Source organism: Ambystoma mexicanum, chromosome 7p (assembly GCF_040938575.1).
Source record: "Ambystoma mexicanum isolate Mex_15411 chromosome 7p, UKY_AmexF1_1, whole genome shotgun sequence".
NCBI classification, from domain to species: Eukaryota; Metazoa; Chordata; class Amphibia; order Caudata; family Ambystomatidae; genus Ambystoma; species Ambystoma mexicanum.
The window spans coordinates 659265846-659292037 of record NC_090939.1 but is presented as its reverse complement, the minus strand read 5'-3'; the positions used below and the strand labels follow the sequence as shown (position 1 = coordinate 659292037).

At 47.6% G+C, this 26192-nt stretch overlaps 1 protein-coding gene across 2 annotated transcripts in view; it reads left to right on the top strand.

Moving 5' to 3' along the window:
* Positions 1–26192, top strand: part of RNF149 (ring finger protein 149) — a 175945-nt gene that overhangs the window by 99165 nt on the left and 50588 nt on the right. For both annotated transcript variants that reach the window (XM_069636717.1, XM_069636719.1), the window contains one exon: positions 13302–13384. In XM_069636717.1, coding sequence (XP_069492818.1) covers positions 13302–13384 — 83 coding nt within the window. The remainder of the gene's footprint in view (positions 1–13301; positions 13385–26192) is intronic.

The window sequence follows — 26192 nt, the reverse complement described above, 5'->3', positions numbered from 1 at the left end:
CCAAGTCTATCTCCACCTTCCTCCTTCCTGATCTCCCCTCCGATCTCTTCCATGCCCTTTTTCTCGTTCTCCAATCTCTTCCAAACTCTCTTCACTCAACTTTCCAGCCTTCTCTTAACTCCTACCACCAGCTGCTATATCAAACACCCACACTGCTTGACTGAAAGGTTGGGCTTCTTTAGACCTTTGACCACCCTCAACTCCTGGATTTGCAGTTCCTCTAAGGGGCTGCACTTGTGGATGGTATGTGAGCCTCTGACTGCCATTTATTGGTTTACCGCAGTATGGTTTCGGGGTTTAGTGTTGGACTGCGCTTTTAAAAGACCAACCTGCCATTTTGGATGCCTCTTTCCATGCCTGCCCTGCATCTGGAGCATACAGTTTATGGACTGTGCCTGCCTGGTCCGTGCAGGTGTTTTACCCGGAGATCTAAGCAAGATACAATAACGTTTGAATTTACTGCAGTTTCCCTGCCAGATCTCTCTAGGCTTGCACTGCAGGGAGTGTGTGTGTGTGTGTGTGTGTGTGTGTGTGTGTGTGTGTGTGTGTGTGTGTGTTCACAATGGGTGTGCTGCATGAGTATTCTTGGGGATCGTACTGGGTCCTCAAGTTATGTGCGTGTGCCGCTGATGTCTGAGTGGGTGTTCACTACTTGTGAGGAAGAGATTTGATTGCTCTCCTCCTTTGTGAATGGGGGAGAGGTTTCTATTACTGGTGTGTGGTGATTTTGTGTTTGTGAATGGGGTAGTTGAATAGTCTTTTTCAAAGTATCGAACAGTATTAGAAGATGGGTAGTTGAATTGCAAGAGCATGCCATGGTAACAAAATATTTACCTGACAAAAAGAATTGCGCATTTGATTCTGTCACGATTGACAAATGGGGAGTAACAAAACGAAGAGCAAGGAGACCAAATCATGATGATTACAGAACATGATACCAGAGCACGTTTGTCATGATGCCATAGCAGTTAAGGAATTGACAAAGTTAAAGGAAATGTTACACAAAGGCAACTGGAATAAAACAAAGGTGAAATAAGCTGGTTTGGAGGCCAAATGGCAAGCTAGTGATGAACTGTACCAAGAAGGTGATTTGGTTACGAGAGGTGAGGGGATCATGCCACCAAGGAAATTGTGAGGTTCCATAAGAAGCATGGCTCAGGTAGGTTATCAAGGGATCACAAAGACCAAACAACATATCAGAAGTGACTATTGGTGGCCCGGTTTTGACTGCTAAGAGAAAAAAGCTGTGAGGGAATGTATCTTTTGCTATTTGAGTAAGAAGTGTTGTGTGGGGTCACAAACGTCTGAAGGTAATGCCCGATATTCCGAAACTACCATAGGATAAAGTTGGTTTCGACATTGTTGTACCTATGCACAGTGGTGGGCAAGCTACATATGGTTTGGTTCAACCTACTAACAATGTGGGAGAGGTCATGGGTACCACTAATGTGTCATCAAAGAGAGTGATTGAGTTGTTTCAGCGTGCCATATGGTTTCCAGTTTCCATAAACGCAATGGTGTCTTTAGTTTTGACAGAAATTGCCCAACTCACGGTGAGCTCATTGATAAATGTGTTGTGGTTGACTTACTGAAATTTCATGGCCTATGATGTGAACCATGCTGGCAGATCTAACAATCTTGGTGCGAAAAAAAACTCTATCAACCGCAAGTTTAAGGACATTCAGAAGCACACCCAAAACCAACTCTTCTCCTTCCGGGCCCAAATCTAATTTAACAATCAAAGATATGCCGGTTCATTTATATAATCTGACAATTGTCTCAAAGGCACGTGTGCCTCGATCGTCGTTGGCACCTTATTTCTGTCGTGTTTTCACACTGACGTAGTTCAGCACAGCTGTCCGTGTTGGCCCTCTTTGCACCTGTTAGTCTCTCAAAAGCTGCGTCGGAGTACTTTCATTAAACAGAAAAGTGCTGTGCGTGCTAAAACCCGATCCAAAGTTCAAGTGGGACAACAGAAGCAACTAGTTAACCCCTTTTCTTTGTATTTGTTTTGATGCAGTATGCCTTTTGGGTGCACGAAGGTAGGCATTAAAGCAAGCCTTTTTTGTTTTTCAATTGGAGAAACGTTTTTTTTTTTATTTCCAATGTCCTGTAAATGTATTGTTGTACCCTGCTGCTCTAATTCTCAGTGCCCTACAAAATTTAATTACTGCATTGCCAACCTTAATAATGTCTTGCCGATTACCCCAAAATAGCACTGCAGCAACGTACTCCACTTTGATCCATGATGTCCTCCTGCACAGGCAACCATACAAAAGCACCGTTTTCTAAAACGTGGGGGAAAGTACAGTTGGACAACAACCAGCAGTGCAAACGTTCATTTATTTTTAAAAGTGAGCTGCATTTAGTTTCCTACTGTAGCCAGGCCTAGCATGAAGCTTTGTCATGGACCATGCAGAGTACCCCAGCTTACAGTTTAGGGAGTCGTGATTCTATTAAGGACACAGAGGTGAGGATTATGCTTCATCTTCTTTAATTCTTGCTTTCAAGCAGTTCAAAACGTATCTTTTTAAATGTGTGTACAACTGAACTTTCTTTTTTTTTTCTTCTCCAACTAAAACGAACTGTAGCTCCCCACAAATCCTTTGTCCTGTACGGACTCCTTCCCTTCTAGTCAGTCACTTCCTGAGTAGGATCCTTCTCTTCTTTTGATGCTCTGGGCTGTCGAATAACTCGTAACTGTCTTTCAGCAACTGAGATTCTTGCCAAAGAACTTAATGAACCTGCGACTGCAAACCTACTCCGCGTCCTTTCACCAGAGATCTATCTCTTCTCTGTGAGTCTTCTCTTTTCTTGCTGCCACACTCGTCCTAGACAGTCTCCTGGTAATATTCTGAACGGCAAGAAAAATACATTACAAGGGAATACGCACTTTGCACATCCACTGCACCCTTAATTAAACAGACTACTGCTTGATGTTCTATCGGCTTTCCACCTACTGAGGTGTGGCCCGCTGAAATAGCTGACCTGTAAACCACCAAAGTCTTGAATGCCTTTCCTGTTGTCGCTAATGAAGCCAAGAAATTGAGCACCTTTACTACAGGGGCTGAAAAGTGATGAACCTTGTGTGACGCCAGCCCTCCCACTTGCTACACAGTGTTATAGCTTCTGAGTGTAGAAGGTACCTATGACTCCTTGATGAGCTGGGCAGCCTGTCCCGAAATTTCTCTCAGGCTCCACTTGCTCCCGACCCCCTGCAAACTAGAAGCAGGAGGTTCCCTGCTATCTTCATTGTATGGTATCTCCCTGCCTGGTCCATCAGGAGTTCGGAATTCTGTGGAAGAGTCCTTTGGGAAATTTGAAGAAAGTTCCTTCAGAACTGGAAACCAAGCTTGAGATTTCCAAGCCGGGGCAATTATCACTGCTTCCACCTGTTCCCTGCAAATCTTCGTCAACACTCTGGTAAACATTGCAAATGACGGGAAAGCATGCTGAATTGCTCCTTTCCAGCTGTGGAGAAAGGCGTCTGCCCCCAGTGTATCCGGATCTAACCTCGAGCTGAAGAACTTGGCAGTCTGTCTGTTCAACCTGGAGGCGAATAGGTCAGTGTCCAATGGACCCCATAAATTCTCTGTCCTCCGAAGATTTGTCTGTCTAGCATCCAATCGCTGGAGTTGGTGAGATGCCGGGAGTTCCAGTCTGCCACTACGTTCTGTTCCGTTAGATACTCTGCTGTGAGTAAAATCTTCCTCCCTACGCAATAATGCCAGAAATCATTCGCTAGCTCCGCTAGTACCCGGGATCTGGTGCCCCTTTGGTGATTCATGTATCTCGCAGCTGACTGACTGTCCATTTTCAGGAGAATGCACTTTGTTTCATGTGAACGTCTTGATTGTGAAAGACTCAGCTAATAGTTCGAGACAATTGATATGTAGCTCTAATTCTGCTGCGGTCCTTTTCCAGCTCTGCATCTTGGGCCTCAGCCCGACCTGCTGGCGCCTGACTCTATAATTCTCTCTGGAATGTCTCAGAAAATGGCACAGCCGTTCCATGCCGCCATGTTCTGGAGCCACCATTGCAACTCCGTCCTTCTCTCCGGGTCTAAGGGAACCATCTGGTGATACCAGAGTCCCTGCTGCAGATGTCTGATCAGCCCTTTTAGTGTGCTGTAGTGCAACGGCACTGGAAATGTGGCTTGAATGGAGGCTGCTAGGAGCCGGACTATTCTCGCTAGGCTCTAGAGGGAAATCACTATCTTTTTGAGACCTAGGGCCTCATTATAAGGCTTGCGGTCCCGGAATGAAGGAGGCCGGTACAACACCGGCCCCCTTCATTCCGGGAGCGCCGATTACAAGCTTCCCATCGCGGAACCCAGATCGCAAGCCTGGTAAAACCAGGCGTGCTTTCCGGGTTCTGCGAGGGCAAGAGGGAGGCAATAACGGGCCAGATGTAATCTGCCCGTTCTCCCTCCCCATTCCCATTGAGCCCTATGGGGGCTCAAATGGGAATGGGTTCCTGCATTGAGGAATTATCGGGTCCTCCTCTCTCCGAGTAACCCGGTAATGGAGCCCGGAATGGTGGCAGCCATGGAGCTAAAAGCTCCATGGCTACCGCCGTTCTCGTAATGAGGCCCCTACTCTTGAGTTCTTTCTTGATGCATTTAATTTTGTGGTTGGAAAGCTCCAGGGTAGTTTTCTTGTTATCTGCAAACCCCAGAAATTCCATCCTTTTCCTGAGAGTCAACGCTGACTTCTCCTGGTTGATAAGGAATCCAAGAGATATTAAAACATCTCTGAAACAGTATATCTGTTCCTGTAGCACCTCTTCCCTTGAAGCTAGGATCAGTGTGTTGTCTAGGTACATTATCATCCTTATTCCTCTCTTATGGCTGTGGCGACAGGCTTCACAAGCATCGTAAAGGCTCAAGGCGCAGAGGAGACCCCAAACGGCAAAGTCAAATTGCCATATCTCTGTCTCCCTCCTGAAGCTGAGGAATGGGCAGATGTTCTCTGGCACTGTGATGTATGTGCCTTTTTAGGTCGATCTGTGCGAGCCAATCATCCTTCCCGAGGATGTCCCTGAGTAGATGTATGCCCTCCATCGTGAAGTGTCTGTATACAGTATACCCTTTGAGCTTCTTCAGATACATCACTGGCTGCACTTTGTCCTTTCTGTGGACTAAGAACATGTTGCTGAGGAAGCGTGCCCCGCTCGGCTCTAATAGCCCCTTTTTGAGTTTTCGGAGTGCTATCTCCATAATCCGCTCCTCTTCCTGAGTTCGTCTCAGTCAAGGCGGAGGATATCTTTACCTGGATTCCCCACACATTGTAGATGGAATCCTGTCGGTCTGCCAGACCCAAAAAATTGGTGGATAAACTTCACCAATTCTCTACAAAAGTACAGTTCTCCCTCCCACCAGAGGGCAGCATACTGTCTGTGCTCTCACCTGTTTGGGCTCCTTGATATCAGCTGTAGCTTCTCCCTCTGCGCCCTCTGGTCAATTTTCCTCTCGACGGGAAAAGGCAGGACTCCCAGTATTGGGCCCTCGGCCCCTGAGGTCTGTGTTGCAAGTTATGTCAACTGACTGGCCTCTGTATTGGCCAGTCCCAGCAAAAACTATATTGGGAAACATTTTAATCAATGACTGTGCTTTCTCTAGCGCAGTGTAGGTACCAACTAATTGGCCATTTATTTATTTATTTTGCGAAAGACTTGCCAAATAGGAGGCCTTGTGCCGCTTCTCCTGCTTTATGATGCTAGGGCCCCTAGCTTACTGTCTATTTTATGTAATAGGCTCTTTCTTATTTCTGATGAAAGGGCGCAGTTTGTGTTACCCAAAAGTGTTGGAAAGGGGACACAATCTTTTCACACCCCAAGCGCTTCAGAATAAGGCAAGACCGTGACAAGTAATGTAAGAGACCAGAGGGGAGGAGGGGGACCTTAAGGGCTTGTATACGATAACATTATTGAATGCTTTGTTGATGTAGTGCGCATGCAGAAATAGCAGCCGTTTTACTCATTAGCAGCCACATTGGAACACAAAGCTTAAACACAGCGCAGCAGTCAGCATCCAAGGCCTAGGCCACGATCATGAGCAAAGGAATAGGTTGTATCCCGGGCACTGAAAGGCTAGAGCTCCATAAACCCTTAATTGTCTAAAAAGTTGCCAGCCTTCGCGCCCTGGGAAGAATGTACCCTTCAAGGCTATGGTAGCAGGGCTGAGTATCTTTTGTACAATATGATCCCACGAGAAGGAGGGCACGGGCCTCCGACCCTCACCAGTCCCAATTCTAAGTTATAGCACCCAAATGCCCTAGCTTTAGACCCCTGAATTCCAAGGTACCAGCCAGACCACTGAACATAAACCTGTTAGACCCCTGATCGATCAGAAAGCAGGGCTTTCCTGCCGTCCCTTCTAGGTCATGTGATTTATGCTGCGAGGTGCAGGGAGGGATGGAATTATAGCCCAGAATAAGGGTGGAAGATGTTGGAGAGGTGCCGGCCTGTCTGGGAGCGAGTGAAGCGTGAGAGTTGGTGTGACCTCGGTATTCCTCCACCACCCCCCACCCCCCAACCCCCAACCCCCACCCTCCCAGGCTCCTGTCTGCTCGTACTAGGTGCCCTGACGCATAGATGGAGATCTGGTGTTTCGTTTGCAAATAATTGACAATTATCCGGCTTGGGACCGATGACGAATGCAACATCACCCACGTGGGAGAACATGGACGGACAGGACTGTGACCAATGGCCTGGCATCTGCTATGGTGCAGGCTGTCTATGCATAGGGTCTCGCCAACCAGCCGCGCAGGTTTTTACTGTATGTGATGTCACTGATGACGATGTGTACCTTCATAATGTGCTCATGCAGATTTTGGCAGAACATTCTGCGACAGCAGATTTCTTTGTTGGCACTTTCCATTTTTGTGTGGAAATAAGTGTTCGCCTTGCAAGAGGAGTATTGGGCCTTTTTTTCCTAGCGGGTTGTATTTTTGTTTTATGGTGCGAGCGTCTCAGCGTCTGGAATGGGCTTTCCTACCAAAGGCATACTGCCCATTTTTCCCAACTGCCTAGAGTAGTGGTCCCATTCACAGGCTCTCTGTTGTCCTTTACCCTTTCTGCCAGGTCCATAATATTGACGATGAGACCCGATAACACTCTGTCCATGCCCTTAAGAACCTCTAGACGCCTTTGTGACGAATGTTATCATCCTACTATCCAGTTCCGGCATGTTTGCCACTTTGTCTGCCAACTCTGGTTGTGGGCATTCTGACCTCATTCTGAGCCTTGTTGCTTTCTCTAGCGGTTTCCGTAACCTCTGTGCCATGTATAGGTCTACTCTAGAGGGTTGCCAGTCCATGGATCTGGGATGTCTGATCGTACCTGGGTCGAACATGTCAGACCTCTCCACTGCCTGTTCCTGCAGGTGCTTTTCGTTCCTTGCTCTTTTTCCGTTGCACTGGCTTGAGTGCCGAGTCTTCAGTGGCGCTTATCAATGGACTGATCACTGCCAGGGAAGGTATCTGTGTCTCCAATATTTTCTTCCCCCAGGGAAGGGGGTAAGAAACTTGGCATGGCTGATCTCTGCAGGAAAGCCTTGTGTAGCTTCCCGACTGCATCAGCAGCCTCTGGGGTCTTTTTATTACCCTCTTTAATCTGGGAGTAGAAAGTGCTTTCTCTTCTGGGTCTTGGTACTTCCCTGCTTGCTCACCCCATCTCGGGTGCGCTCTGTGGACGTGCTATGTAGTGATAGCTTGTCATTATTCTTCATGCCGCCCCCAATAAGTGACTCTAGCCTCTCCTGTAGTGCTCTTACCCCTTGAGCCACCGCCTCTACGAGTGTGTCCCCTAGCACAGACATGTCTGTGCTCTTTAATGCTAATTTCTTCAATACCGCCTTCGCTCCAGCCATCCTCCTCCTATAGGAGCTGTGTCCTAAGGCTCTCTGCTAGCTAGCTGTGTGCCAATTACCTGAACCTGCAGGCTGAAGCACACGTCTGCTGGGACTTCTCAGATCTAGGCAATAATGGTGGGTGACTGGGAGGCTGCCAACTATAGATGGTATCCGGCTAAAGCTGTACTCTTTCACAAAGCTGAAAGGCTGTTTCTGCTGTGGCATGCTTTTCTCAGCGTGCTGCTCAGTAAATTGTCAGCTGTGTACTTCGTTTAACTGATCGCTGCTCTCGGGTTGCTTGGCAACCGTGAATGCGGCTGTGCGAGTTACTGGCACTCTGTGCCAATGTCTGTTAATTTCATAATTGCTGCTGTGTTCGCTTGTCCCAACTCTGTCTGTGTCGCTCCCCGCACATGCGCTCTGGAGCACCCACGTGTCTTTCATGACCACGCTATCCCCTTTGAACTACTGTATTCACGCCTCTAAACGCACACCTACAGGGTGAACAGGCGTCCAGGGTGTGAGCTGAGTTACTCATGGACTCTGCTCGCTCTCCCGACTTGTATATTGCTGCGGTCGTTCGAGCCAAAATATACAGACTATATCCATGCTTAATACATCACATTCTCAGCATATTAGAACATATTAAACCATGAAACAGCATAAATCCCTTATATTAACAAGCTCTTTAGCCTGAAGGGAACTTATCTGGCTGAAGCGCAGAAAAAGAAGAGGAAGGGGCCTACACAGGAAGTGACGCATACTGAGTAGAACGTAGGGGGTCGGTTGAGAGAACTACAGGACTGAAAGGATTTGTTGGGATTTGTAGTTCTTTTTTGTTGGAATTGTTGTTGGACACATATTTAAAAGGATACGTTTTGAAACTGCTGGAGTGCAAGAATTAAAGAAGTTGAAGCATAATTCTCGCCTCCGGTCTTGACATGGAATATGCAAACGAAGCTATGTTCTGCAAAAGTGTATTAAATGAGTTGGTACACTACCTTCGTTGCACTTGAAAATAAGACCCATGTTGTACTGCTTTGGAAGATCAGTTTTCATTACTTCAGCAATTTGCACGAAGGTTGTACATAGTGTTCAGAAAAGGTTTGTGAGCCCCAATGATCATCATGGAACCTCTACCATGATGGCTTTTTTTGAGTTGCAGCCAGTATTTTTATTAAATGACCATTGGGTTTGTCAATTCCATATCTTTTGAAAGAAGTTGAGTTATGATTTAGTCCAATGACTAGTAATTTAGTGTATCCTCAAAAGTAAGTTAAATCTTGGTTTTATTATTTCATGTATAGTGGACTCTTAGAATCTGGTGTTCAGCCAATTGGATGGCTCTTTGGGGTGACTGTGACATTCTCCGCCCCATTTATTATCTGAAATACTGTACTTTTTGGTCTTCACCATAAAGGTGTGTGTGTGGAAACGCATTGTGCCAATAAAATATCTTGATGGCCCCTGATAAAGCGATGCCCATCAATCTAGAAAAGGCTAGAAAACAAAGTATTAAGTGTAGCACCAACTCTCCTTCAGACAGAACATCTACAACTGTATAAAGTTTGAGACTAAAGTGTGACTCTTCCAGGATTGCTGCCTGTCTGATGTGGCCAGATAGCACTTCAGTAATGCACAAGCCCTCTGGAGCACTGTTCTCTGGACGGATTAGACAATGGTAGACATATTTGGCCTGGAGGAGAAATCCTGTTTAACAAAAACCGAACACTGCATTTGCACAGTAGAACCCAATGTGAGGGTTTTGGGCTGCTGTGCTGTCTCGGGACCTGGATGCAACAATGCATTTTATATTGCATTAAGAGATTCTACAGGAGAATGTTGTGCCATCTGTCCGACTGAAGCTGGCTGGTCACACAGCAAGAGAATTAACCTAACTGTCTGCGAAAAGCATGTTTTCCAAAAATTGGCTGCAGAAGTATGTGTTTCTGTCTTTTACAGTGACCTGGTGTAGTAAGGTGGGTTGATCCACATATACAAGGAGCCTTCTTTATAAAAGGAGTCCTCTTTATTAGTTAGGTAAGTAGGCTCATGCAGTAGGAACCGAACACTGCTCATAAGGACACACATCCACTGGCCATCCTCTCCAACTGTCACTGAAGGAACCCCAGCATAGAACTCATACATTCTACCCTAAGGAATACTCATACTGTCACATCCATACGTAGAAGATGGGTAAAGGTAGTTTATCCCCTCTCCCTTTAGTGAAACAGGAAAATTAGCCCATTAAAAGAGAAACACAAAGCCCCAAGCACCAAAGAAACCACACTTCTCTCCGAGCTGACTTTCCCATTCCATCATTACAGATCTTCAGTACCAAATCCTCTCTGCATCCAAAACCAGACAACCGTCCTTGTCTGCAAACCAAGCACATGTACACCTGAAGGGTGGGACATAAAACCCAGTTCACCCCGCAAAATAAATGAGTGGTGACCACTTCAAATAGGCAAAAAAGGATATAACTAGGCAAAAATTATACATCAACCGACCCCTCAAACACCATCAAAACAAAATTATACTGTCCATCAGTTTAGGACAGTAAAATAACAGGAGAAACAAAATTTTCAGCGCGAAATCACGCAATTTCCAAGAGCACCACCAGTGGAGACACCAACCCTCACTCTGACGAATCCTCGAAACATCAAACACAAGACCAATCTTCTGTGTCAAATGCAAGACTGCAAAGCGTCTTCAACCACTGTACAGCCGACATGGTGCCTCACACCACACTAGGCAAAAACAATAGGTGTCGCACACTTCCTCCAATAAGGGAAGGGTCCGACACCCCACCAATATTGGGAACATCCAACACTCGTATAATATGGGTGTCTCACAACCCATAGGCAGCGCGTAGCCACAAAACAAATCTTCAAACTACACGCAAGCCACACCTACAAGACGCAACATACAGCTGCCCCCAACTGGACCTTTGGGTTGCTAAGCCATGACCCCAGTGACCTAGGCATCACAAGACCTACATTTATCTCCAGCACTGCAGCCCGCAGCAAGTATGCTAATATGGAGCACATTAAATGAAGACCTATGCTAATCTTGACAAGTCCATGCCCTACGCTCAATGTCTGCAGACGTTGATTGCCTCTGTGGAGAAAAAACATAGTATGTAATACATTTCATTGGGCAAAAGCCGTTCTCTACCTTTTTAAATCCCTAGATGGAGACCACAGCATAGTCTGTGCATGCTCACCCATAAGTACTTGGTATACCCTTACAGGCCTCGGAACACAATCCCCTTATTGCTTTGAATTAATGATACTCAGCGCTGCATTTTTGAGTACACTCCCTCTTGATACAGAGCTCCACCTTTGCAGTGGCTTCCAGTGTCAACATCCCGGCATACAGTAACTGTTGGAACTCCCTGGTTGCATGTCTCCAAGTCAGTGCTGCAAGCCCAAAGTACTTCATAGGAACGCAGCATGACCTCCTCACAAGTGCGTTCTCCCAACAGCAACTGAAACCGGTGCAACACTGTTCTCCTTCTGGTCCCACGGTGCAGCGCCATCCTTGGCATAGTCTCTGTTCCTGTAGCAAGGTAGCAGGATCTCTGTGTGACACATACACAATGCGTTGAAAGGTTCTTTTCTCATAATAGAGTTCATACGTCTTACGAGACATGCGCTCATGTTGCTTGGGGCCAGGACAGTGTGATGGCTGTGTAACACAATCATCCGTGGCATTCTCGGGCATTGGCATTAGCACTGGTGATGTCTCACAGGACGGACCTCTGCCAACGCTCCCACGACCCTTCAGTGAACACACTGGCATCGCCACACTGCCTGTACCATTTATTCCCCTACAAGCCCCGATGAGCATGGAGCCCTTCTGCTCCTCCTCTACAGGCCTCCAGCCACGCACTCTACCCACCATCATTCCTGCCCCAGGCACGGGGCTGAACTTCCTCAGCCGGACATCGTGCCCTCAGGAGTGCCAGCCTCAACACGTCCCTGGGCACACCTCTGTGCGCAGAGCCCCTCACAGAGTTGTAGCTCGGTGCTTCCCACAACAGCTCTAACGCCCAGAGACCAATTGGACCTTCCGTGATGTGCCGCCAGCCCCAATGCCACCTCAGAAGCACCACATCAGCACCGGGACTACAGTCATTACACTCGCAGTAAGTCTCACGTGGTAGCTGCCCAAACTGTATTTGAATTTGAAGTGCTTACTCCCACAACAGCCAGTTTTTGAACTTCAGTGGCCTACCCTACCCTGGCCATACAAAGAACTTCCTTGATCTTCTGTGGGAGGCTTGCCCCCATTCGTGAGCGGTTCATCTTCCAGGGTTTGGGGGGGCGATGGATGTCCTCTTACCAAGGCTAAGCTGTCCCCCCAGCACAGCGCAAGACCTTCCATGCGCAGCGCAGGTACAACTCGTGCCATTGTGGCAAGGTGGGTTGATACAAATAGCAGGTGCCTTCTTTATTAGTTACAGGTAAGTAGGTTCAGGCAGTAGGAAGAGGAACACGAGTACATAAGGGACTCATCCACCATCCCTCGCCAGCCAGCCTCTCTCAAACTGTTGCCTCAGGAACACCCAGCAGAGGACTTACACAACATTATACCCCAGGAACACTCGTACCATCACATCCATGTATAGCAGAGCAGATAGGTAAAGGTAGAATACCACACCTGGTCAGATTCGAGGCATAAAGGCCATTGGAAGGTCGTGGCAGGACCTGAAACAAGCTGTCCATCGAAGGAAGCCCTCAAATGCCACTGAGTTGAAGCAATTCCGTAGAGGGATGTGCCAGAATTCCTCAAGCGTCTACTCGCCTCTGACCAACATTTAGGGTAAATATTTATTTGAAGTCTTTGCAGATTATGGGGGGTGCAACCAGATACTGGCTCTATACTTCCACACATTATTACTGCCTGTTGAATTAGTGGTAGACGGCTGTTAAACAATGTTTTTGTAATTTCTTAATCTGGCTATTTTTTCTGTTATTAGGACTTGGATTGAAATTGAATAACATTTTAGTTTCGCAATATGTGCCAATCCTATGGGGTTCACTACATTTTTCTCGACACTGTACATCTAAATCGAGTCCTGAGAGCTACTCGTGCACTGAGAGTAAGTGATTTTGAGTGTAGCTTGCACCGGTTGAGCTGCTGCACCAGAAGCATGTTGCATTGGTTGCCTTTGCGAAGCTAGCATGCTGTAGCAATGCGTTATTGCAGCACTAAACATATCAGAATGTTTGAGAATAGGCTTCCACATGCAAGGAAGTGTTTTGTTTTATAAGACCTGGTAATCCACCAGGCCCCCTGAGTGAGCTCTTAAGATTGGGTTACATCACCCCTTGGTGCAGGGTGGCGCATGATGTGACCCGTGACCTGCATTTTTAAACAGTGGTGCACTTGCTTTATATAGGATGTTATTCATTTTGTTGTTTACTGTATCCTTTTCTCATAGGGGATCGATGTGGAGGCCGAAAATTGTGCTGTGTGCATCGAAAACTACAAGCCTAAAGATGTTGTTCGAATTCTGCCATGCAAGTACGTTGCATTTCACTGCTGCATTAGATTTTGTTTTACTTCATCAGTGTAACAGAAATGTATTTTGTGACCTGCCTCAGTCATCTCAAGCCTTGATTGTTCTGTAACCCTCAAATGCGTGAGGATCTAAGTTTGTTTAATTTCTCAACCAATTTCTGAGACCCAGGAGGCAGTCACGCCTTTAACGGCCTTGAATAACCGTTGTAGGCAGGACATCTTTTTTGCTATTTTCAGGGCTTGAAATTGAGATGGGATAAGCATGAGGTAAACGTAGCTGCTGGGTTTACATCATACTCTTACGTCCCGTCCCCTTTCCTCCATACTTATGGGAGATTCCTCTGTCCTGTGGGAGGGGACCGGAGCACTTTGTAAAAGCATTAAAAAAAATTAGCAAACATTTTTTGTCCTTCCTCTTTCTACGCGGGGTACGGCATGCGGCCGCAACCCTGCCCATATTAGCTCCACCCCACGCATCGCCCATCAGTCCTTTTCTCCGCTCGTTCGGGACTGGACGCACTTGCATCTGCAGAAGAATTTCTTCCTTTTTTCCTCCTCTCTGGCTCTCGCTAGCGATCGCGTAGTAGTCTATCGTTTAAACTAGACTTTCCAAATTGTAGCTCGTGTCAGCGGTGCTTCGCGAGGGCGGACCCCCATCCCCTCTTTGTTTAGAGTGCTTGAGTCCCGATCACCGTTGGGACTCCTGTTTCTATTATGATTCCCTTTTGGTCCGCGCCCTTCAACGTTGGTTAGATTGGTGGGAGGAGGTGTTTCAGCGCACTCCTCTTTTGCATTTTCAATCCTTCATTGATGAAAAGAAATGCCCGGTGAGTACTTTACTTTTTAGAGCAACCCGGCCGGGGTACTCCTTCCCGGGGTCTTCCCGGGCCGGGAGGAGCGTTGACCGCTCTGTCAACAGGGATTGCCCTGAGGTGCCTTCTGGGCCTACAAAGTGTACTAGAGTTTTCTCTGAGGGTCTCTATAAGGGGCCTTTGGACACCGGAGTACATTCCGAGGCCCCTCCTGTGGGGGCTGCGTGTAGACCTAGTTCTACCGAGTCGTGGGGTACCGGAGCTCGCTCCGAGCGGCTTCCCTCAAAAGTACTGGGGTGCGCCCCGAGGCCTCGGCTGGGCTTGGTAAGACCGAACGTATGTTCGAGGCCAGCTGTGAAGAGGCTTCTACCGGACTCGGGGTCCGAGGTCCCTCGTACAGAGGCTAAGGTAGCCAACAGTTCTGAGAGGCCTGAGAAGACCTTATCGGTGAAAGGTTTTCCTCACCGGTCCCGCTCTTGTGGGGACACCAGAACCGTTGAGGGGGCACGGGGTGAGCTTTTGAATCTAAGTTCCTCCTTTACCGGCAGTGCAGAGGTCCTTCCTGTGAAGGCTAGTTTGACTATTGGTATGTCGCAGAAACATTCCAGGCTGCATAGTACCGGCTTGGCCGAGGTTCCTTGTGTAAAGGCTAAAGTGAAGACCCCTGATCCATCGATGGGGACCCCTGCTTAACTTCCACACGTGCCGCAGTTCCCCTCAGGTGATGGCAAAATGGCGGCCGTTCCCACCATGACCACGGTGGCCATTTTGGGCGCTTCCCCTAAAACTACGCCATCAGCCTCAGGTGTAGGGATTGGTTCTGTGGGTGAACATAAGGTTCCTTGTGCGCATCCCTTTCTTCCAGTTTACGACTGGAACGCTCGGATGCCTCTTCTGCACAACATCTCGCTGTCTGTGGGTTCGGCACCTTTGATATATGTGGACACCTGGATATGGGCCTGTTTGGCAACCCTCCCCTCTGCGTCCCTGGAATTATCCTCATTATGAGAGGCCTCCTCCGGCAGCTCCAAAGCCTTCTCAGGAGGATGCCTTTTTCAGCAAGTTTCAGACGCTCATGCGTACCGACCCCCATGAGGGAGTATTTCAAGGGTCTTTTTAGGGAGATATGCCCGCCTGTGCCTCTGGCTCAACCCCCGCCACCGGTGGTTCCGCCGGCGCTGCCTTTGCCTGCGGTGCCTCCCCCTACCCTGCCGCCCTTGCCCCCGTTGTCCCCGGTGGACAAGGCGGTGCCCGACGTAGTTCAGCAAGACCCTGACCTGTCGGATGATGCGATTAGAACAGCGAAGACCAGCCCCGCTCTATTCAAGCTTTCCACGACCGGGTGCTGGACATTGTGTCTATTGGATGTTCCAGTGCCCGAGTCACCCGCTTCACAGGAGTGTGTGCTTTCGGGGATGTTCACCTTATCTCCTTCGGAGCGTACTGGCCTGTTCTTGCAGAAGAACGTTTTGGCCAAGGTCTCCAGAGTCTGGGAGAAGCCACACTCTGGACTTTTCGTCAATAAGAAAATTGATGCGCGATACAGGCTGCATTCTTCGGAAGAGGTGGCCCTAGCGTCTTGTCCGCACCCCTCCTCCATGGTGGTGGCTGCGGCCACTTTACAGTCAAGGACTGCAGCATCCTCTTCTACGACGGCTACTCAGGTCCTGGGGAAAGAGGACCAGCTCCTCGACTCCCTTGGGAGGGAGATTTTTGCTAACTCAGCCCTGCAGCTCCGGCAGGCCAATGCAGAACTGGTGTTGGCGGGGGCGAATATGATATGAAAATCTGGAAGGGTCTGTCAGAGTTCGAGTAATTCATTCCGGTCGACAAGCTGGAGGACTTTAAGGCGGGATTGTCCGATGCCAGGGTCTTGGCCCAGGATCTGCTGGAGGCCGTGGCTCATCACGTCGACACTTCGTCTCGGGGCCTTATGCTGGGAGTTCTCAAAGGAGGTGCAGGACAAGGTGTTGGACCTGCCGTTTGACGGTAAGGAGCTTTTCCATTCCACAATGGACGTGGAGCTGCTCAAAACGAAGGACAGCACCCAGACAGCTAAGTCCTTTTCCGTCCTGGTTAAAACTCCCTCTAGAACCCAGAGACCGTTGTCGCAAAGCCAGCTCTCCTCTGGCTTCAGAGGGTTTCTAGATCGGAAATCCCGCAGAGTGGATACCCCTTCGGGTAATAACTGCCGGAGACAGCAACGGACTCGGTTTTTCTCACGCTCCTCAGCCTCCTCCTCAGGTGTTAACACCACTGAAAAGCCTGCCAAATGAGGGTTCTGCATGCTCGCACGAGACCCCGGTGGGAGGACCCATTGCGTCTCATTGGAAGGCATGGCAGACCATCACCGAGGACCGGTGGGTCGCTCGGGCGGGCTTCCGCTTACCCTCATCTCCTACCCCACCCTTCAACCCTCCTTTCCAGCAGTCCGGGTCGCCCTCTCTAAAAGCCAAGGTTCAGAAACTGCTGGACCTCAGAGCTGTGGAACCTGTTCCCCTTGGGGAACGAGAGGAGGGCTTCTACTCTCGGCTATTTACAGTGCCCAAACCCAACCAGGCTGGCCTGCGCACCATCCCAGACCTTTTCCAGTTCAATCTTTTCCTACCCAAGAGAAATTCAAGATGATCACGCCTGGCCAGATGCAATCCTCTTTGCAGATGGGCGATTGGCTCAGCGTGGTGGACCTTCAGGATGCGTACATGCATATTCTGATCTGGAATCCACACAGGAGATATCTCTGTTTCTCTGTGGCAGAGGAGCACTTCCAGTTTAGAGTGCTTTCTTTGGGCCTCAGCTCGGCGCCGTGTGTCTTCACGAAGATGTCAATGATTGCAGCCTATTTTCGTCTGCAGGGTATCCATGTGTATCCGTATTTGGACGACTGGCTCTTACGCAGCCCTTGCCCGTTGAAGCCTCGTGCATTCTTCAGTCTCTCCTTCAGCTCCTGTTCCATTTTGGGCTGTCGGTGAACTGGCGAAAATCTTCCATGACGGTCTCTCAGGACTTGATTTTCCTGGGTTTTCGCTGGAACACGATCGACTGCAGAGTGTACCTGACCGGGGACAGAATGGCGGATCTGTTGGCCACGTGTCAGATGTTTGCGCAGTCGGAGAGCATGTCGGCCTAGTGGTCCAGAGGCTCTGGGCCTCATGCGTATTGGCTCTTCCTCTTGCTCGTCTCAAGATGAGGCGGACTAAGGTGGCTCTTTGGAGTTGTTGGCGTCAGGCTGTGGATCCGGACTCCCAAGTTGATACTGATTCCGGCTTCCAGGAGAGTGGACCTGGAGTGGTGGTAGTCTCTCAGCAACCTGTCAGTGGGTGTGGGTTTTCAGGAGCCAGCCCCTATGGTAACGGTCAGGACAGACTCCTCCCTTCTGGGGTGGGGTGGGACGCTGGATCTTCTTCAGGTCTAGGATCTTTGGTGTCCTCAGGACAAGTTCCTCCACATAAATCATCTGGAGCTTCTGGCGATCTTCCTAGCGCTTAAGGCATTCAGACCGATCATTGCCAACAAAGTGGTCCGTATCCGTACGGACAATGTGGTGTCAATGTATTACATCAACAAGCAGGGGGGCACCAAGTCTTCCCCCCTCTCGTGGACCTGTCCATCCAGATTTGGGAGTGGGCGGTTCGTCATGGTATCTGGCTAGTTGCAGTGCACATTCCGGGCCAGCTGAATGTCACGGCAGATGCCCTCAGTCGGCGGACGATGGTCAGCTACGAGTGGGAATTAGAAGGCGGAGATCCTCTCATGGATTTTCCTGCGCTAGCGGCAAACAAACTTCCCCCGTATGCCTCCAGAAACGGGCGGGGAGTCTCCTCCCTGGGGGATGCTCTCGAGATTCCATGGCACATGAGGGCCTATGCTTTCCCGCCTCTGCCTATGATTCATCGGACCATTTGCAAGCTGAAGAACATGGTGAACTGTTCCCTTCTGCACATAGCCCCATGGTGGCCCGCCAGGTTTTGGTTCTCAGAACTTCAACACCTGTCGGTGTATCCACCGATCGGGCTACCGGTGAGTCCCAACCTGCTTCATCAGGGTCAACAGCTATGGCATTCCCCCCCACAATCGTTCAGTTTGGCGGCATGGTGCCTGAGTTCAAGTCATTAGAACATCTCAACCTGTCTGCTGATAACATGCGCATTATTAAGGCAGCCAGGAAACCCTCGACAAGGTCTCGGTATAAAAGCAAATGGCTTAGGTTCTGTCATTGGTGCTTGGACAAACAGCTGGACCAAGGGCGGCGACGATTGACACTCTGCTGTCTTTCGTGTCTCACCTAGCAGAGTCGGGCATTCACGTTCTGTCTTGCAGAACTTATTTTTCGTCGGTATCCGCTTACCTATCCACGGATCAATGCTCTTACTCTCTCTAATCCAGTGGTTAGGAGACATTTCGCGGGTTTGACACGCCTTTAGCCCCCGGTTCGCAAACCGCACCCGGCGTGGGATCTGAATGTGGTCCTTGCGGCGCTGTGCCATAAACCTTTCGAACCAATGGCCACGGTGGACCTCAAGCACCTTTCACGGAAGGTGTCTTTTTTGGTTGCTGTTACTTCAGCAAGGCATGTGAGTGAACTCCAAGCTTTATCGGTGGAGCATCCCTTTTTGGTTTTCCACAAGGATAAGGTGGTCCTAGAGACAAATCATTCTTTCCTGCCGAAAGTAGTTTCAGATTTCCATCTAAACCAATCGATCTCCCTACCGGTCTTCTTTCCAAACCCTGCTTCAGAAGCGGAAAGGGTTCTGCATTGTTTGGATGTGAGAAGGTCTCTTAAGTTCTATCTAGACAGAATATCTGAATTTAGGAACTCTTCTCAAATGTTGGTGACCTTTGGTAATCCACAAGGTAAACCAGCCTCTAAGGCGACTATCTCCAGATGGATCGCTGCCTGTATTATGGAGTCTTACACTGTCCAAGGACTGCAGCCTCCTAAAGGTATTCATGCACGCCTGGTGCGGGGCAAGGCAGCCGCAGTTGCCTTTCAAAAATATGTCCCCAGGGAGACCATCGCAAAAGCAGCTACCGGGCCTCCCCATCGGCTTTTTGTTAACATTATTGTCATTGTCTAGACTTGAGCTCCAGATCTGATGCTCAGTTTGGCCAGGCTATGCTGAAGAACCTTTTTCAATAGGGGTTTTCCCATCCACCCGTCTTTCCTGTAAGGAGTGCTTGGGAATCTCCCATAAGTATGGAGGAAAACGGACGGGACGTAGGAGTATAACCCAGGTTACTCACCGTAGTGACCACCTTACTCCTAGTCCATAGTCCCCTTCCTCCATACACCCGCCTGCCGTCCCCTCTAATAAGGTTCCTCTATTATTGCTTAAAGGTCTGTGACCTGGCGATAGAAAAGGACTGATGGATGATGTGCTGGGCGGAGCTAAGATGGGCGGGGTTATGGCCACGTGCGGTACCTCACGTAGAAAGAGAGGAGGGACTTAAAATGTTTGCACATTTTTTTTTAATGCTTTTACAAAGTGCTCCGGTCCCGTCCCACAGGACGGAGGAATGTCCCAGAAGTATGGAGGAAAGGGGACTATGGACTAGGAGTAAGGTGGTCACTACAGTGAGTAACCTGGTTATTAACCAGTGACCAGGAGCTACCGCGGCGGGATGAGGAGCTGGGGGGCTGTGGGGGGAAGGCGCGGGGGCGCTATGTGTGTATATTTTTTAAATGGTTCACCAAAATACAATGCAATCAGTAGAATTGGTTAAATTACAGGCAGAATAAATTGAAACTGAATCATCCAATGCATTTCGGACTAACAGTTCATCTTCGGGGATAACATTCTGCCTGGTGTTGATAGGTACTTGTACTTCATAATGTAAACCTGTGGTATGCGACTGCTGTTCTAAAATGTTTAGAGGTCTCAATTAAGGTCTCATGGTATGCATTATTCCTCCTAAATGAGAGAGCTCAAAGACGAATCCGCTACGTTGTGGCTTATTTCGCTACAAATTTGTAGTTTAGGCTTGATGAGCCAATGATGTGCCCAGAATCAACAACGTTTTGGTTGAGTTTTGAAGTTGGGAATTAGAATTAAGGGGTATGTTTCAATGCGGTATTTGTGGGCAAAGTACAAACCACAATGGCCAGGGGTTCCAGACCCCTGCACGCACGCACGCTCACACACACGCGCGCGCCTATCTACCTTACACCTTTCAATTGATGCTGGCTCAGTAGGATACTCTGGTTGAGAACGGCAGTAGGCTGTCTCTTGTGTGTAAAACGCCTGACTGTAGAGAAAAGCAAAAGAGGGAGGTTGGTGCCTGTAATCCCAGGCACCCAGTGTTGTGTTAAAACACACTAGGTTAGGTCGGGGCTTTTCTGGGAAGGGCCAGGAGAGGGAGGCTATGGGCTCCCAGAGCACTCACCTTCCAATGTAATTATTCCATTCCGTAAGACGGGACCTGGTTCGCATCTGTGTATTGAAATGAATATTGTTGAAGGTTGCTAAGTAATGCGCACGGTCATGTGCCTTCCAAACTCCTCCAGTGTGCCTCATGTGGACGCTGGACGGAGCGGGGGCCATTTTAGGATAGTTATGATTATCATTGGTGCCCATTCTGCCTGACTACTCGGCAAGTTGTCAGCCTATGACATAGTATAATCGTGCAAAATAGCTGAGCCTTCTGTAGTGATTTACATGAATATTTAGAATTATTCAGTAGGCCGCCATAATTGGGGACCAGATCTTGTGACACCCCATTTAGTGTGTAGACTCGTTTCCTCACACAATCAATGGCATCCTCATAACAACGTGTGCTTTACTATGCGAAGCCTGTGGTCCTGTGTGAGAAGGGCCACACTGCTGTGCTCTGTGAGGTCCATGATGGAGTATCTGGCACACCAGAAAGTGGTTCTATCGGCAATGTTGTTCGCTTTTTCAAAACAACAACCAAATAACAAAATATTTTTTAAAACATTGGATTTCTTCGTTCAGACTCTACTGGCAGGTATCTAAACGGAATAGCCATTGTTGCGCTTTTTTCCTCCCCTCCCAGGCCACCTCTGATGAGCCACACCAAATGGGACATCACTTTGGAGGACCTGACAACAGAGGGTTTGGACTCCTACTATGACCATGCATAGCGCGCATATGTGGTGGGACTGTTTTCATTTATGTTTTTTAAAACATTTTATTTGGTGCTTGTTTTGAAAAAGAGAACAGCATAGCTGGAGGAGGATCTGGCACACCAAATCGTGCTTCTAACATGGCGATCCCAGAGCACAGCACTGTGGCCCTTATCAACTAGATGATACATCTGGATCAATCCGAGTTCATTCCCGATCATTCAACAAACCTGACAGTGTTTATATGGAGTGTTGCATCACTGTGGATTCGGCCCCCAGTTTGTATCCCATGTTCGTCTATTATACACAGCACCCACTGCCGAGGTCTTTACTAGTGGCATACTATCTCACCCTATACGTATAGGAAGAGGCACCAGACATAGAGGTCTTTCATCTACTATATAGTTTGCAATTATTATGGAACCACTGGAAGACATGGTTAGACTCGGACATGCACGCCAGGCGATCTGAATCCGTGGGGTGACCAATATCATCTCTCTACACGCGGAGAATGTCTTATTTACGTTCGACACCAGATTTGGAATCTGCAACCGATTATGCAGGATGTGGCTGAATTTGGCTCCTCGGGCCTCCATGTAAACGATACTAAATCAGACATGTTCATCCACAGCCAGACCAACTTGTGCGGGTGATTTCGCCTGGAGCCACATTTCCTTATTTTACTTGGGGACCAGGATCTCCAACGCGTGGAATTTCCTGTATAAACATAATCATGGCACAAACCTGAACCATTTGGCGAAGGAAGTGCAGAGGTGGCTTACCATACCTCTCACTGTGGTGGGCAAGATCGCATTACTGAAAATGATCATGCTTCCAAAGCGCTTGTATTTTATTTTTTTCTGCAAACGTTCCAATCTGGCCTAGTCAGTCATTCTTTAAAGAATTGGACTCATTCATGTGGCACTCTGGGGCAGTCCGCCTGACGTGGTCTGTGTTCACCAAACCTTAAGATGAATGGGATTCATGGCTCCAGGCTTCTGTAGTATTGTAGCACAATCTCAACATGCGGCCCAGTGGATTGCGTTAGACGCCACTAACCCGCATTTACAAATGGAAAGAAAGGCTGGTGGCCCAGGGGATATCCGGTCTTTAATACTCGCCCCTAAATATACCACTGACTGTCAGTTCGACCCGGTTGGAGCCACTGTCATGGCGTGGAGACGGGTATTTCAATTTAAGAATGTGCAGCAGCCATACTGTAGCGACACACCTCTGGGATTGCCAGGCTCTTCCACCCTGAGCGGAAGTCGCTGAAACCTGGGCCAGACTGCAATATGATACACTAGGTGATCTGTGTGTGGAAAGCTGTTTCCTTACCATCGCTGAGGCCATATCCGATGTGCGTCGGAACCCTCTGAGGTTGCTACAGGACTGTAGGCTGCACGCAACCTTCCAATCCAAACAGCCGAACTTTCCTGAAGAACCGGTCAATGAAGCTTGCCTCTCATACATAACAAATGCCTGGGAATGCAGCCTTGTGCTATCTACCCTTTACAAACTCATATTAGGGTGCCGCTAGCCTCCGCAATACTCGGACCAAATGGGCCAGAGACCCCAACGTTGACATTACAGGCGACATGTGGCAGGCTATGTGCGAACTGATAGTATCTTGTAATGCCTGCTTTGTCTTATCGAGTTTAAAATATTGAACCTGTGTGTGTGTGTGGTGTGTGTGTGGTGTGTGTGGTGTGTGTGGGTGATATATAAGCAAAAGTGCCCAGATACCCTTGGGTTAAGTGCGCTATATAAGCAAATAAACTAAACAGATGACTCAACCTACATAACTATAGTAAATACGTATAGTAATGTATGTAAATATGTCCTATGTAAAGTGCTTTAGATTAAAGCGCTACATGAAAAACATATGTTATGGTCCTGTCCCAATCTGGTCACATACTGAGAAAATGTCTGTACTGCACTTGAAAATATCACTGCAATGCACCTGCAAGCCTTGCCCCTTACATGTTTGTCCGGCCAATATGAACGGTATTGAAGGCCCATGCGCAATTGTTAAATTTGAGTTTCCTGCTAGCAGAAAGATGCATTTTATTGCGCTGGCCGCATCAAGGGGCTCCTAATAAGGAACACTGGCCAAGGGATGTAATATGATCCAAGAATATGGAAGAAGCCTGGTAGTCTGTCCCCATTAACCAATACACCCATTGACGTTTGGCTTGACTTCACATTATACTTGCTGATCAATCCCCCAATGCATGTATACACTTTGGATGTCTAGAGGGCTTGCCTGGAAGTATGGTTGGGTATGCTGGTAACTTTCACTCCTTTTCAAGAAACTATGCACATATGCTATGTCCCAAAATTTCTTGCTTTGTATATTTTGGTAATTGTGTTTATTTGCCTCCTGTCTGTGATGCGGAGTACTAAATAAAGTTTTAAAAATGGAATAAAAAAATAGAAAATTCTCCAGCCTCCAGCTGTCCTGCCACAGTTTAGGTTCACGTGAGAAGGCTTTTTTCATGTTGGGTAAGCTGTTAGAAACTTAAACTTGCCCATCGCTTAATTTCTTTTCAATGAATTTTCCTTTTGATTTGCAAAACCACATTTATTTTCCACATGTATTCGTTTCGAGAAGTATATTCTATGCACTTTTCATTGTGTATAAAGGCATTGAAAAGAATAGCTCCTAGTACCCACCCGCTGTGACCTGTCCACCACCCAGGCCAGTTGATAGTTCAACGCCTTAAGCACCAGGTGCTGAGGTTCAACGCCTTAAGCACCAGGTGCTGAGTTCTAGATTGAACCTGCTGGTCACAGGTTTGATTCACGTAACCATTGGCACGTCTTTAGAGAAAGGTTTAGTGTCTAGGCTGCCAGTGAGGCAGCCCCAGGCCCGTTTCACCACTCTGGGCCTGCACTAATCTGAGCAGTAATGATGGAGCTCTTCAGGGGGCGGTGAGAAGTTACTGTGCTTTGTTTTTTATCTGATCTAAACAGGATTTTGTTGTCCCGAACTTTGTTTGGGGTGATCAACAAAGCTTCCAAAACAACCGTGTAATGTACCCTGAAAAGAAAAGGAGACTTTGCCGCAATAGGACAGTTTTGTGAAAACATTGTTTTGGAAAGTAGGGTGTGGCCATATTCCAAACACAGCCTCAGCGGAAATGTAGACGTACAACAGAAATCAGACAGAGAGTCGAGCGCAAAATAGGCATTTTGCAACATACTACCAAGCTTTACCGTTAAGATTTTTAACTTTTAAATGTAGGGTCTTGAATTTAGTTTTTGTACATTTGCAATAACTTATCGGCAAACACATGCACGTCAGCAATGAACTTGGTGAAGTTGCAGCTCGCTATAAAGTAAACCTCCTTTTGTTGGCAAAATCACAGACAAAAAGTGTATATGTTGGAGTTTGATGCCTCTACAGGTGCAAGCCTAAGTGCTCTGACACTACTAAGATGGGGATTTGGCGCAGTATAAAAAACATTTATTGTATCTTGTGTTAAGTGCTCGTTTTTGACATTGTGGCCAATAAATTGGGTGATGACTATTACTCCACTTAGAAGCAGGAGCGATCCGTTATGAATAGGTGTATTTTTATTTAACCAAGTCACATCATTTTATTAGTTTAAAGGGATGCTTGGCTAAATCATATTTAAATTCCAACCATTGAGCAATTATTGGCTTTTCAGGAATCCACCACGGCAGCAGTCCCTTTTTGTACGTTTTATAAGGGGTAACCCTCGCCGACACATGCCACCTTCCCTTTTTGTTTTCACCACTTCATTGGCTTGGTTTACATGATGATCATGGATGCTCGCTCGGGCGTTCTCGCTTCCTTTGCTTACTGTAGCTTTAAAAGGTTGAAATGTCATGCGGACAACATTTGGAAATAATGTGGAATGAGAGGACGAAGTGAGAAAATGATGCAGCATTCGTTTCATCCCAACACCCTTAACCCCATGGGATGAAAGTACAAACATATGCGGCCCCCTGCGGGCAATTTATGCTAGATTGTAAAGCAAGCTCCATAGAAGGGAAAGGAGAAAACTGAGTGGGGTGTGGGAGAAAACCCCCTGAATTTCGGAATCCAATATGAGGAAATAGAAATTCATACAAATATTTCATCAAAGGCCCATTTTGGCTAGTTTGTCAGATTGTAAATGTCATCATTCTGACTTATATATCCCTCCTAATCAGTGTTCAATTTCTGATCGGAGCAAGAGTATTTATCAATTTTTTTACTTTGGGTTCTTGCTAATGGTCATTGCAGCTACTGTGCACAGAAGGTACCTCTTTGGCTTCCTTTGAAGTCTCCAGGAAAGTAGGCACTAAAACTGGCAGTTAGATTTCAACATGGGTTAGTTTCAATGAAAACCCCATGTTTGAAGGTGTTGAAGGATACACCGGTGGAAAGGTTGCAGTTCTAGCATACCCAAACACATATCTTTTGGAGATTTGTAAGGCCTTCTTGTGATTTGTAATGAAGCATCCTGGAGCACTTTGTGTACTCTACTTAAATGCAAAACCCAAACATTTAACCCAGCGATACTGGGTGTGGTGGGAGTTATTCAAAAGCAAATCCTTAGTTAAAACCAGGTGCTTTCTCAGGCCCACTGCTTTTTCATAGTGAGACTAAACTGTAATGAAGGAAACGGCTCTGTTGATTTTTCCCCTTCCGTCAAAAAGTTAACTATCTGATGACCAAGCCTATCTTAAGTGCTAATTTGTAAGTGAACAAACATGGTTTAGCAGAACTTGTAGATGTGTAGTACTGTGCTGTAGCACATACACGCAGTAAGGCAATTAATATGATCCTGATGACTACATACTCTCAATGGGCATTATAAGGTGGCAGCCTTCAAGGAGAAGAGCTTTGTGAATACGCATGGCATTGTAGATCTGTGCATCCGTTGTCACTTAGTGCAATGGA